Source organism: Brachypodium distachyon, chromosome 4 (assembly GCF_000005505.3).
Source record: "Brachypodium distachyon strain Bd21 chromosome 4, Brachypodium_distachyon_v3.0, whole genome shotgun sequence".
NCBI classification, from domain to species: Eukaryota; Viridiplantae; Streptophyta; class Magnoliopsida; order Poales; family Poaceae; genus Brachypodium; species Brachypodium distachyon.
The window spans coordinates 46,070,065-46,083,877 of record NC_016134.3 but is presented as its reverse complement, the minus strand read 5'-3'; the positions used below and the strand labels follow the sequence as shown (position 1 = coordinate 46,083,877).

General features: G+C 46.6%; 3 protein-coding genes across 4 annotated transcripts; 1 reads left to right on the top strand and 2 right to left on the bottom strand.

Annotated features, from left to right (window-relative positions):
* Nucleotides 1–18: 18 nt before the first annotated feature.
* Nucleotides 19–936, bottom strand: LOC100824838. The gene has a single exon (XM_003576974.4). The coding sequence runs from the start codon at nt 762–764 to the stop codon at nt 255–257; it is 510 nt and encodes a 169-aa protein (XP_003577022.1). The 5' UTR covers nt 765–936; the 3' UTR covers nt 19–254.
* A 2,454-nt stretch (nt 937–3,390) lies between these two features.
* Nucleotides 3,391–8,287, bottom strand: LOC100839650 (transcription factor E2FA). Of its 2 annotated transcripts, none has more exons than XM_003578838.4 (14): nt 7,971–8,287; nt 6,446–6,635; nt 6,298–6,354; nt 6,120–6,205; nt 5,957–6,045; nt 5,830–5,884; nt 5,646–5,698; nt 5,514–5,564; nt 5,358–5,406; nt 5,205–5,270; nt 5,044–5,120; nt 4,727–4,946; nt 4,144–4,210; nt 3,391–4,029 (listed from the first exon to the last, which is right to left on the bottom strand). In XM_003578838.4, the coding sequence occupies exons 1-14, from the start codon at nt 8,139–8,141 to the stop codon at nt 3,911–3,913; spliced, it is 1,350 nt and encodes a 449-aa protein (XP_003578886.1). In that variant the 5' UTR covers nt 8,142–8,287; the 3' UTR covers nt 3,391–3,910. The 2 variants fall into 2 exon arrangements, with proteins under 2 accessions (XP_003578886.1, XP_010238694.1); XM_010240392.3 differs by lacking the exon at nt 7,971–8,287 and adding an exon at nt 7,699–7,919.
* Nucleotides 8,288–11,810: 3,523 nt separating this feature from the next.
* On the top strand, nt 11,811–13,813 carry LOC112268792 (protein SMAX1-LIKE 3-like). The gene is made up of 2 exons (XM_024454917.1): nt 11,811–12,586; nt 12,791–13,813. Exons 1-2 carry the CDS (start codon nt 11,901–11,903, stop codon nt 13,683–13,685), a joined length of 1,581 nt encoding a protein of 526 aa, XP_024310685.1. The 5' UTR covers nt 11,811–11,900; the 3' UTR covers nt 13,686–13,813.

Sequence of the window (13,813 nt, the reverse complement as noted above, 5' to 3'; positions counted from 1 at the left end):
TATTGCATCAATCATGAGTTCATGACGAGTAATCAGCTTTGTTAGTAGTATGACATTAATCATTCCCCTTGTTGTTATCATCATCCCTCTTTGTGTCTAATCCTACCAAATTATTTACAACAAATTACAACCGCAAAGATAAGCCGGAAAATTCTAGAAAACAAAAATTCTAATCAATCACAGAAAAGAGAAAGAAGAGAATTGAGGTGTGCAACCAAAGCTAGAACCCGCATGTTCGCCGGCCGGAGAGGAGTTCACGGGCGGAAGAGCGCTCCGAAGAAGCTGAGGCAGCCGAGCAGGAGGCGGCAGAGCGGGCCGCGCCACCGCCGGCTCCGGCGGGCGGCGGCCGGGTCCTCCCTGGCGGACGGCGTCATCTGCAGGTAGGCGTACGCCGCGTGCTTCACCAGCGGGTGCCGGATCATGTGGATGTCACCGCAGCTGCTGCCGGCGCCGCCCAGGACGCCGCAGGCCGCGGCAGGGGACCCCGCCTTCGCCGGAGACGACGACAGGATGTCCCGCAGGCTCGTGTACCCGTGCCCGCCCCCCTCGCCCTCGCCGCCGGTGGGGATCTCGATCGCCGGCGGCGGGCAGGACGGAGCGCGCTTCAGCGGCGTCCGCCAGTGCCGCAGCTCGAAGTTCCCCCCTCCGCCGCCGTTGGCCGCCAGCGGGGAGCGCAGCCGGCCGCGGTGGTACTGGTGGTGGTGCTGCGGCGGCGGGGACAGCGTGTCCGGTACCGGAACGGCAGCCAGCGCCGCCGATGGCATGCCGGGCGCCACGATCGATCGAAGGAACCTGTGCAGCGGCTGGTGATAAGAATCGAATCAAACAGCGCGAGAGCTAGACGACGACTTGGAAGGAACAACAACGGGGGCGAGAGAGCGTGGGAAGCGAGCGGCTCGCTGGAGCATATAGCTGGGCTCGGGGGCTGGGATGGCCCGCACGTCATCGACTGCGGACGCGTTTGGAGGACGTGAAAGGGGTTTTCCTTTGGGAGAGAGTGAGTGGTGACTGGACCTGGGCCCGGCTCGTCAGACCGGCTCGGGGTGGGCCCGCGCCAATTATTGGATCCACGTCACCACGCGCGGCTCCACGGCGTAAAACGTTCGCGTGCCTCTGTCTTCTCTCCGCTGGGTTTTCCTTTTGGGTAAGCTGTTTATTTGTTTCTTCCGTTTAATTGCAGTAGTTTGCACGTGCTAGGGCTCGCAGGAAGAGGTCGAAGGAATTATTATTTTTTGCTGGAAACTCCTGCGAGGTTTCTTTTTTTCACTCGAAAAAATTCATTTTGTTTGTTTACGCCATTATTTGTGGCACACCTGGTCATTTTTGTTCTCATTAAGGCCCGTTCATTTTGTCCCATCCCGGCCAGGATCAACCGGAATTGTCCAGATTTTCGATCAAATTCTTGTCAACCCTTTTCCATCCCTTCCGGGATACACACAACCGAACGAGCCCTAAAGGACTGTGATTAATGATGATATCATTGTACAAAATAGATAGTTGCTTTTGAAAATAGAGAGTTGTTTTGTTAAAAAAAACTAGGCGAAACCAAAATTGCAACACGTTCGGAACGACTCGAGACTCGACAAATTGTGCGACAAGATCAGTTTGTTGAAGCTGCCCACCAACGCCTTCACTCATCGGGCCCGATTTGGCAACCAATTGGACTTCACCACTCTTTGCTAATGAGTGGTAAATGATATTTCCCGGATCTATTTTGTACATACATTCTATTACGGTCTAATTTTATCTCATGGCAGTATTTTAAATGTGTAAAATGGCATTGGCATTTGGAGGATCACTCGGAGAAAAGGAGAAAACTAAGTTGTCCTATTCTAAAACATCTAATTTGGTCAAAAGGAAGAATTAGCATGTGAAAATAATAAATTAAGTAGTCGGTTATTTCGTTTTCTATCGCCATATATACAGAATACTTCAATGCAAGGGTGATGAGCAATCACAGCCGCTCTCGAAAAATGGACGGCCAATAAGAAGCCTAGTGGCACCTCACTGTACTGGTGGCAGGAAGGCGATGTGAAATTGTGTTGAAACATGGATGTGGCCCTAATGTAGCCACATTTGCTCATGACCTCACATCACAATCACAGGAACAACACAACGTCTACTTTTCTTGTTTCAGCTATCTGGGGGACCCAATCAGCATCAATCCAACTCAGCATTCCACATCGGAATCTTGCCTAGTTGCCATTGGCAGATTACTATACTAGTACTTGATTAAGGGGTGTGAGCACTTCATATTTGAATGTCTAGCTATTAGGATAGATCAGTAGGACATATATAGTGCACGCAGCATAGATTCATTGCTTTAGATAAGTAGGATTCAGTTAAAGCGCATTTGATGACTCGGATAACTTTAGATTAAGAATCAGAGGTTAAAATTTGGGAGAAGAGTCTGCTTAGAACTCCATCTATTTGTCTCTTGTTTTGTTTTGTGGGTGTTCAGTGTTCTCTCTAGTTAATTGCCAGCAATGCGACATAACAACTGACACTTAATCGGCCATGAGGATGAAAATAAGAACAGGATTTGTCAAAGGGCCAACACTTTTTGCAGCAGAGAGTAGTCAAAGCCAAACATCTTCTTAAAGAATTGTCCTTTCCATCAGATAGAACCTGGAAGGCGTTGTCCCTTGCAATTGGTCGTTAGCAATAAAGAAACGAGTTCGACCGCACAACACAACTCTTTCTTTCTCTCCACATGTGTGCATATGGCTACCAGCCTACCATGCATCTTGCCATTTTCAATACTACTCCCTCTGATCCTAAATTCTGACTCAAATTTGCTCAAATATGAGTGTATCTATTTTTAAAAAGATACATGTAATATTTTGACATGGCTTGAAAAGCTTCTTAGTTCTTACAACACGTGATTCTAAGAACTAGACTGAGGAGTCTCGAGATCTTCACATAACCACACGCTGATCCATGCAAAAAGCGGTGAAATATATAAGACCTGAGGCTTGAGTGACTGGCTCCATGCTAAAAACAGTGAATTAGATAAGTCCTAACGTGGCCCTGACTGCTGGTGTGGTGTGCCATCTACGACTACCCCCACAAAAGATACGTATTCGCTGGTGAACGCGACTTGTATGGTTGCATTTATAAATGATGGTTACTAATGTAAATTAGCAGTCAACTGATGCCTGATGGGACAAGCAAGAAAAAAGAAATGTAGGAGCTTCTCATTCCAAGTGGCATGGAGCATGCTCCTCATATTATATACACAGAGATGATCAAGACATGCATACATCACAAGAAATCTTCTCGAAAAAAATATTTACAATAAAAACTTCAGCAAAGATTTGCAGGTGATGGGTCTATTATTTCTTAAATGAATAGAAGAAAATGCCTAGCAGAACACTCGAGACCATTATGTCAATATGTAGACCAAGCAAACCAAATCATGTGCCCATTCCAAGTCTCCAAGAAGACACTTGCAAAACAACGATAGATATCATCAAACGCTAACGGATTTTGTTTACAACTGCATCAGCTTAATTCTAGTCTAGTTCCTAGCCCTACTTGAAATGATTAATAAACTCACACAGCTCGCTGCACTGTACATGTTTCTACTCCAGTCCTACTGTCTGTGAGCTACAACATGCAGCATACAAGGTACAGGAGGTGCAGCTCGCTTTGTTGTTCCAAACATCTTGTCAGTACAGACCTGAGAATGTCCAGGTTATTGGCCATTGCCATGGAGGCTTGATCCAGGGAGGTACTGGAATGGCACTAGGTTGCCATCTGTATGTACACCACAGCCACCCACTGGAACCTCTCTGCTCTCAGGTCTCTGTTCGGATTTGATCGACGAATGATGGCCCTCGGCAAGAAAACAGAGAATTCTTCCCAGGTATGTATGAATGGTACTTGGCACCATGCTTCACGTCTTTCTTCAGCTTATGCAGGAAGGGAGATCCGCGATGTCAGAAGGCAGCTGACCCTGCTGCTGGGGCGTGCTAACTTCCAGGAAATCATCGGCATTGATATCCATTCCGTCCCACTCCACCTCTGCTGTATTTCGAGTTAAGGATCTAGTAGTTTCACACTGTAACGTGGTATGTTATACTACATCAATACTGCGTAACCAAAAGATAAGGGTGGTAGAGACTGTTAGCAAGAGGATACGTGCTGTCTTCCACATGTCGGTGATGCTAACCCCTGTGTCTGATAAGAGCCAGTAGTCTGCATCAGCCTGCACAAAAAAGAAGGATATTCTGTTATGAAGTGCTTGCGAGAACATTTAGCTACAAAGGAACTCAATGGTGATATAAAAGATATATTCATAACAGAGGATACATTTATAACAGATATAAGTGCATTATCTATTTTTCTTTCGAATTAATTGTGTATTCCTCATATTGGTCACAATGGTATTCCCTTTTCTGCATGTCAAAGTAGAAGCAAATGAACTCCGCAGACCCCGGTTCGTCAGTTCTTTAGAGATTAATTCTTTCAATCAGCAAAAGGGGTAGTCGAATGAATTAATGAAACACTAAGGAATAGAGTCTAAAAATAAGGAGCACAGAAAAACTAGACGGTTATAGTGCATCCCAAGGTGACATATCAAAGTTGTGATCAATGAAATCTCTTTTCGCAAAAAAAATGGTGACATATAGAAGTACAAACTATAACTAAAATATGATTAGAGCCAGAATCATGACTGACTTTTAGATGAAAATGCTACAAGATGTGCATGAAGTGTACTTACATCAAGATCAGAAGGGACAATCTTCATCATCCCTCCAATATCCTGTGAACTAGTAGGAGCGTCAGGAGGTATTATCGGTTCGTCTTGAATATTCAGTTGCATCTCTGCGTCTTTGTTAGATCCTGCAGCGAGTGGCGTCCTAGGATTCTCAAGAGAATTCGTGCTAATTGTTTGTGCTGGCCTTGGAGGAGTCTCCATGCCACTCATCTCCTCAAATTGACTTAAAACAAACCAATAATGGTATTAGTATTAACATTAAGTTAGATCTCTACATTCTGAAGTTGTGGTGCAGAGATGTAGGAGTAATGGGCACATACCTAACTAGGTAGACATCTATTGGACCCATAGTGCTCCTCAGAACAATCCTGTATCTCCTTTGAGGATAATCATTCACCTGCATACAGAAGACGCCTCCCATTAACAAAATGTAACATCAATCTAAGATCCTACAAGTAACAAAGATTCTGTTACTACTAACCTCATCAGGATCAGGGACTTCAAGAGTTGTACCATGAGGTGCTTTTATTGCAATTAGTGTCTGATTCTGCAAATTAAAGCATATTATTTATTACTTGATTAGTAAAGATAGTACCGACATTTAAGAATTATAGTTAAGAGTTCGAAAAGAGACCTGAAAGCATGACAAGGACTTGATATCATCTTCTGTAACATATAGCCACCTGCAGGAAGTGCAAGAATATATTTAGACTCATTGAAGTCCTAGACATCTTAAGAAACTACAATGAATATATTTCACTCTCTTAAGGGTGGAAAGTGAGACACTTACTTTTGGTTGTTTTCGTCTTCAGTGAGCTCCCTTAACTTGTCTCGCATTTCACTATAAGAAACATTGGAGTGGCATGCTTAGTGAAACTGAAAGAATGACAATATCAGGGACTTTAAGTAACTGGTCACCAACCTTATTTGTTCATCCACGCTGTGTTCCTGCAGGGTGAGGGCTTCAATATCTCCCTACGGATGACAAATATAAACAATCATTATTTTGAAGAGCAAAGGAACCATTACTTGAGAATCTCCATTTCCACAATATGTTGCATGAGAAGAATGTTTTGTCACAACTAAGATGGCAGAAATCATGATACCTGTAAAATGGACATATCATCGCTAACTTCTCCTGGTCGAGAGTCATCGATTCCTCTGCAAGAAGCATACAAAGTAAGTAATGCCCATAAACAGAAACAATAGATAAGGGCACAGAGGATGAATTACTTCCAACGGATATTGTTCTTAAGCTTCTTTTCTATCAATCCTATCCCTTCGAGGACATTAGTAATGTCATATATACGCCTTTTTTGTACCTGTAAAAAGGTAGCACGTTAGGTGATTAACAGAAGAAACGAGTTCTTGCAACAAAAGAAATATAATTACCAACCTCTAGTGTTTCTGCAGCATTATTCAAGTCAACCATGCCACCAGGTGCACCCTTTAGCAAGTTCAGGAACTTTTTTGTCAACAACCCTAAAAGAACACATCAATAAATGACAATCACTTAGCAATCTATCAATAAATTTCATCCAGAAACATAACAGTTGAAAGTTGCCTCTTCGAACCTAGGGAGCTATCATAGCGACAACCACCAACAGGAGTAGCTGGATTGCCTGGGGAACCTGGAAAACAGTATGTGTCGGCATGAGCAACTTGGTCCAAGGTTAAAAAAAAGATTCATGAATCATGGCTGCCTGTATCTGCATCACTCACCAGAAAACAAAGGGGCTTGAGAACAAGATTTCTGGCCTTTTGCAGACTTAAGCTTGGTGGAATGTTTAGAACCTTTTCCTGAAGGTGGTGTAGGAACTGGACTGCTTGCTGCATTAGCATATCCAGGGCTCATCATCCAATCATTTGATTCAGCTACCCCATTGTCTTCTCTGTTGTGTTTCCGCTTTAACTACACACAAAACATTCTTGTTAGATTTAATGTGACTGAAGTAACACATTGCATGAAGATAATAGCACAAATAGCATTCGAAATTGAATAATTACTAAAAGAAAGCAGTCCAAAGTCTTCCCCGGCTGCTACAATAATGTGGCGTCCTTGTTAGAACACCAATATGCGGTCACAGGTAAAAATATTCTATTAATAGTATGCATACGAGTCTTGCAGCAAAAGCTTTGTAGGATTCAGGAGAATCAGCTGTGAAAATAGGTTTCTGGAAACAAAAAATAATAACACAATTGTTACTATGGGATCCTAAGGAAGTTACTGAATATGAATTGATACGCCTATACCTGAATTTATACATGTTAATAAATTAATTAAAAAACTCACAAATAATTAGACAATAATGATAACAACTACCATGAAACAATAATGAATTTCACCAAGAAAAAGAAACTGTTTCGGTGTTAAGTTTGTATTATCTTTGTGGCAGCTCTATCAGTAAATTAAAATCACGTGCATCTTTCCACACTGTAGGGAAGTTGGCCTCTTCTCGTGTTGTACAAGGTATCAAACTATTAGTCATAATTTGCAAGCAATGTGGTTATCAGAAGCCCCACCACATAGTAATGTGTAAGTATTATTTGGCTAAACCATTTACCGTGCCATAAAAACCAATCAAGGGTTACCAAAACGACCCGTAGCATATCAAATTATGAATCCATCAAGTGGAAAAATGACCAAACTATCCACCATGGTCAATCATAGTCTGGTTCGTATGGTGTCAACAACCGAAGAAAGTAGCATCTTCTGTAGCAACTAGTGTATCCATCAGCAAGCCGTTTCCCTGATCAACTATGTACTGCCGGTAAGTAAAAGACAGCTACTGAAACGTTGTCCTTCCAATCAGAAGTACCAAATTCCATCTAAAAAATGGCAGTACCAAATTCCACATAAGGAATTCATTCCATCCTAGCGATAATTCACCAAAACCCCCAGCAAAAGTATCCATCTGGATCTGGACAGAATGCACAGTAATATCAAAACTTTGCAGGTCTGCACTATAACCCACCACGGCTAGCAAAATTCGGCAATTTTGCCTCCACCAACACCAAAAAACACCCATCCCCATCCACGCCAGCTCGTCCGTTCCCAAAATCTACGGCGACGCGCTTCAGCATTGCTACTGCCGGCGAACTCCCCAGCTCCGCTCGCCGCGAGCGGGAAGGGGACGGGAACCAGCCGGGGGTCCTAAGCATCCGACTGAAGAACCGAAACAGTCAATCAATCAAACAAACAAAAGGCTAGCTAGCTCCTCCACGAGGCTCGTCCAGCCAAACTCACTGGCGTCCGGAGGACGATGGCCTCCGTCATCTCGCCGGCGCCGGCGCCGGAGCCGTCTGCCGGGCCGAAGTGGTGGTACTCGCCCGGCGGCGACCCGAACGGCTGGTACCGCTGCAGCAGAACGCGCGCCGCGCCCTCACTGCTGGTCCCGGCGCCGGCCGTGGCCGCCATGGGGATCGGAAGGCGGATCGAGATGGCCGCTGGGTGTGGGGGGCGCTTAGGGTTTGGATCTGAAGGTTTGGCGGCAGAAGGGGGGAGAAAACGAGGGAATGAAAGGAGGAAGACGGCGAGGAAAGGAGGGAAATTGTGGTTTTGGTAGTGCAGGATCAAAGTTATGGTCCCAACACAAGATTGCTCCTATTTTACAGGGCTAGAAAGAAAAATTGTGCAAACAGTTTGTTTTCTCTAAACATTTTTTTGTAAGGTAAAAACGATCTTATTTTTTTCTAAACTTTTTGTAAGCCTCTTTTATTGGTGACTTTCGTAATTCCAGTACTAGCATAGTTAACACAAATTAACTCAGAAATGGTATCGTGGTGTACTAAATTCAAGTGTATTTAATCATGCTGGCGCTAGTCGAATGATTACGTTAAGAAATTGCAATTATTACCACTCGACTTCTTTGACACGGGAGATGTTATGCTCAATATCAAATCGCGGAGTAGTTAACTATTTATTCGTGTATTAAATATTAATCAACCCGGCGAATCATCAGTCCACTCTAATAAGCAAATCTAATTATTTCTCAAGTAAACAAAATATAGAAATGAGTGAAAAAGGAGCAACGTGAATTTGTTTAGCAGACCATATGTTGCCAAGGTTTCATCTAAAGCGACCAACACACGTTAATTTCGCCGTGAAATTGCCATCAAATTTAGGCAGGAAACAAAACCCATGGACGATGGGTGAAAAAAAAAGTGAAGCGTGACAGGGGGAGTAAAAAACCGTCCTGCCGCGTGGGTCCCCCGAGTTCCGTGGAGAAGTGCGCGCGCTTTCATTTTCCCGCCGCGGCGCCCGTGGCCTTCCTCCCTGGCATGTGGGCCGGCCGCCAGCTCCCGCTTCGTTTTTGGCGGGGAGCCTCCTGATTGGCTCACGCCAGCAGCGCGCCGCACCCCACAAACACACACGCGCGCACACGATGACACGACTCGGATAAATGCGCCTCGACACGCAGAGAAAGCTACGTACGAGAAACGTTAGGAACCTTGGCTGACTTGTGGGTCCGTTTTGTCAGTGCCCCGCTTGTTAGAAGGATTCTGCGATTGGACGTGAGCTTTATGTGTTGGGAGTTGGGACTCGGCCGGGGGTAAAAGAGAAAGCGTGCCTCGGAAAACGAAACGGGATTAGCGTTGGGGCGTGGATGGTAAAAGGGTAATTTTTTTTGCGGGTAGGTAAAGGAGTATTTTGATTTGAACCAAATCAATATTCGTTGGTACTAGTACTAATCTAGGTAGGGATTTAGATAATCGATGAAATCTTCCATGGTGCGCTTGGTGAAATACTAGCAAATTAGTACAGTGCAGTAGTTGAATTTATCCAACAAGATTCTTTTTTTATCTTTATTGGGTTTAACCACTTTTGAACGCTATGATTTTCAAATACAGTTGGAACAGTATGTTGTACTAACTTTTTTTAGCGCGGATATTGTTACAGAGTGACAAGAAGGTAAATTTATGACAAGAAGATATACTGAAACAGAAACAAGCCAGCCCAATTTCGCTTTGCTTTCGCTGACCAGCCCATTGGCAGCGTGCGGCCTAGGAGGGCCCGCCAAGATGATCGCGCGTCATGTCGCCCAGATTTGACGGCCCAAAACGCCGCGGGCAGTAATATGGGCCAGCAAAAGTGACGAGGTAAAGCGAGGTAGCTTTGCTAAAAAAACAAAAGTAAAGCAAGATAGCCATCCTGAAGTTACTCAAAAAAAAAAGCCATCCCGGAAAAAAAAAAACTACCGCCCGCGCTGATGTCCATATCGGCTTCTCGTCTCCGGCGGTCAGCCCGACGCTTAGCAGGCGGACGACGCCGATGCTACATACGACTTCATTTCATATGGTTTTTTTCACAATCGAACTCATTTGTTTTTTGGGTCACTGCAAAGCAACAACCGATTCACCGCTGATTCAGTGTGTTGTGCAAAAATCATACGTACGAAAAAACTCGTACACCAAGCATTTCCGTTGTGCGTGCTTTTGGTGGCGGTTTCGTACAGATTTAGGTTTGAAGGAGACTCTTTTTCTTCTTAAAAACAGCTAGATTTTCTCTTTCATTTAAGTTCTTAGACGGGTGTACTACATATATTTTCTACACACCCTTGCTTGTCCCGACGATGAGGTGATGACGTACTCAGTAAAGATTTCCTGGCTCTAGCCATGTCCTGGTGTGTTCATAGCCATGCATGGGAACCGTTTTCCACTAACCATAAATTCGAGAGCTTTTTACCATACCCCGAAATAAATGCGGGATAACCATTTTTAATATGCAAATTTGCACTAAAACAACGACAAGTATTTAGAAATGAAGGAAGTACTGAATATCATCTAAAACAGGGAGTACTAGAAACATGGGTAAAATCATAATCTATGAATAAAAACAGGTTGATTTGTAATTTAATTTCTCCAAACGCAACAAGAGTCGGGTCATTTAGCCGAGCATAAATGTGCAGAGAGAGAGAGAGTCCGGCCAGATTATCATTTCTGGCAATCTGACCAGTGTCAGTCGTCCCTTTATCGAGCGATGATTGATATACTTTTATATATGTAGCGACAGAGAATCTAAACACGGTCGAGTGGTCGACGTGCGGGCCTCGGTCCCTTGTGAATGCCATGCCCGCACGTACTCGTTCTGATCTTAAAATCTTGACTCAAGTTTTTCTAAATTTCGACAACAATTTAGGATAAAGGGAGCACGCCGTAATGCATGCGCGCGCATGCAGGACCGCCGTCGAGTGTCCTTCCTGCGGCACTGATGATTGATGCCGACGCTACGATCGACCTATTAATTCACACCGTCAGATATGCAATTAACCGGGCTGCATGCGTTGCTCACGTACGTACGACCACTGCTCCACGTGCTTATTCTATAGTAGTACTCAACCTGTCAAAATATTACATGTATCTAAATGTTTTTTAGGATTAGGACAGAGATACATTCATATTTGAAAATATGGATGGTACGTTCAGCGTGCAGCAGGAGGAATCAATATCGGCTGCCCGGACGGTAGATTTTGGGGCCCGTGGATAAGATATGCATTGATCTGTGGAGACATGCGTTCATCTGTGGGTACGTACGTATTGCCAGATGTTCAGCATGCACCGAGTTACTCTCGTTCGGCCCCCTACATGCATGCATGCATGCACGTAGTACTGGCCTGTGGATCGCGCGCGCGCCTTTACGCTGCCCCGGCCGGCCGCCTGATCCTGACTCGATCCTGCGCGGCCCGGCCCCTACTACGTCCGACCGAAACATTCTATGCACCAACCACGCGACGTACGTACTCCCTTGCGTTTGGGACCAAAAATAAATGGATCGAGACCGCGTCGACATCGATCACATATAGAGCCATGCATGCATTCCTTTTGTGTCCACACAGATCCATCTTCTCGCCGTACACTGCACCCTGTCTGAATGCCAACGACGGGGCCGGCCGGCCTGCTGTGTAAGTGCGATACCCAAGTGGCAAAGTACGTATATAGCCCTACATGCATGCAGTGCAGTGCAGCTAATCTCTTATCCGGGGCATGCGTATGTGCATGCAATTAATCGCTGGCGAGTACTTTGCGTTGGTGCATGCATATATACGGCTTACCGATATGATACATGCATCAGCGTGGATGCGTGTGTCTTCTATAGCCCGCCCGGCCTAGACGAGCTAGCGTATATCGAACGGTACGGTGTTGCGTATAGTGTAGCTTATTACGGCTGGTTGCATATATGCTCATTGACGCCATGCGGACCGCCGGCGGCGGCGGAGGCGGATACCGGGCGGTGCAGCAGCAGCAAGTGCTGGGGGCGGAAGCGGCGGCGGCGGTGAGGCAGGCGGCGGGCCTGGCTCGGCGCCGGGGCCACGCGCAGGTCACCCCGCTCCACGTCGCCTGCGCTGTCATGTCATCCTCTTCTTCTTCTTCTTCCTCGGCGCCGGGCACTGGCACGGGCGCGGCCGGACTCCTCCTCCCCTCCGCATGTCCGCTCCGGAAGCGGCAGCAGCACGAGGCGGCGGCGGCGGCGCTAAAGCTCCAGCTCCAGCTCCGCCTCGACGCCGCCCTCGGCCGCCTCCCGGTGCGCGCGCCGTTCCAGCACGCGTCGGCGCCGAAGACGACGATGGTGCCGCTGTCGAACGCGCTGGTGGCGGCGCTGAAGCGGGCGCAGGCGGCGGCGGTGCAGCACCGGAGGAGCGGCAATGCGGTGGTGGTGGTGGAGCTGGAGCGGCTCGTGGCGTCCATCCTCGACGACCCAAACGTCAACCGCGCCGTGCGCGAGGCCGCCTCTGCTGCCGGCAAGAAAAAGGGCGCCGCCGCGCTCTCCAGTGGCGAGAGTAGCAGTGCTGCTTGTCCTGAGACAACAGCGCTGCACCGCGCACACCCAGTCGATCAAGACGGAAGCCTCAGCTGCCACCACAGGTAACATAATTAAGAGCATGCTGTCAAACTTCTTTTACTAAGATCAGGTTTATAGAAAATTATTCTACGATCTATAAATTCAAATAAAATACTATGCAAAAATCTACATATAATGAAAGATCTAATAAAACTAATTTAGAGTATATATAAACTTAGCTTAGGGAGGCTGGTGGCATATAACACTCGCTTCTTCTCTTGGAGCAGGGATCAATCAAGTGAAACAAAACAAAGAACAGGCCAATCGGCCATAGTCGGCGGCACGAAGGCAAGGGCGAGCCTCCCGCCTTGGCTCCGCCGCATCAACCAAGACCAATATCATCCAAACCTCACAAGAATCGCATCACACCAACGGCCAAAGTTTACGGAGCTCACGGCGGAGAACCTCAAGATCATGTGCAACGATCTCGAGGCGCGTGTCCCACCACGGCACAAGGACATAGTCCCTGGCATAGCGGCCACCGTGCTCCGGTGCCGCTCTGGCATGATGAGGAGGTGTCTGCGGCCACCGGCAGGGACGACATGGCTGCTCTTCCGTGGAAATGATTGGCGCAGCAAGAAGGCCATGGCCCTAGAGCTCGCGAGGCTCGTGTTCGGATCCTACACCGAGTTCACCTCCGCGAACAGCGACCCCGGACTCAAGATCATGAGAAGGAGGTGGCCACGAGACAATGGCGCCTATGTTGGGACGAGATTGCTCGAAGCGATCCTGAAAAACCCTCACCGCATGGTGTTCATCGACGGGATAGACGATGGTGGCCTAGATCATCACGAGTCAGGGGACGCGATCAAGAACGTGATCATGGCCTGCAATGGCAATGGCAACGGAGGTCTAGACGATGCCATCATCGTGCTGAGCTCCGATGGAGCGTCATCGTCGTCGTCCTCGCCTCCGGCAAAGCGACGACGAGGGATCGGCCACTACCGTGGAGAACAAATTACCCGCGAGGGATCACGACGTCGTTTGAGCTTGGATTTGAACGCTCCTACAGAAGATGAGGAGGATCATGTTGTGCGGGAAGAAGAAGAGGATGAGAATTTGGTTGATGACGATCATGCTGGGATCATGGGCCTCGTGGATGGTGTTTTCCAGTTCGATTAGCTTTTTTCAGAGCGATTGTTTTTCTTAGTTCGAAAGTTTGAATTTTGCTCTCATGTTTCTGTTTTCTTAGATTTTATTTTCCCTTGTACTTCACACAGTCGCATAGTTGAACTTTTTTTTGTCCTGGA

Bases quoted from the DNA above. Each gene is read 5' to 3' on its own strand.
- LOC100824838 (XM_003576974.4), bottom strand. From the start codon at position 764: ATGCCATCGGCGGCGCTGGCTGCCGTTCCGGTACCGGACACGCTGTCC.
- LOC100839650 (XM_003578838.4), bottom strand. From the start codon at position 8,141: ATGGCGGCCACGGCCGGCGCCGGGACCAGCAGTGAGGGCGCGGCGCGC. The intron at 5,407-5,513 runs GTAAGTGTCTCA...CACTTCCTGCAG, and splicing joins GAAGACGAAAACAACCAAAA to GTGGCTATATGTTACAGAAG. The intron at 5,121-5,204 runs GTTAGTAGTAAC...TTCTGTATGCAG, and splicing joins AAGTCCCTGATCCTGATGAG to GTGAATGATTATCCTCAAAG.
- LOC112268792 (XM_024454917.1), top strand. From the start codon at position 11,901: ATGCTCATTGACGCCATGCGGACCGCCGGCGGCGGCGGAGGCGGATAC. The intron at 12,587-12,790 runs GTAACATAATTA...CTCTTGGAGCAG, and splicing joins AGCCTCAGCTGCCACCACAG to GGATCAATCAAGTGAAACAA.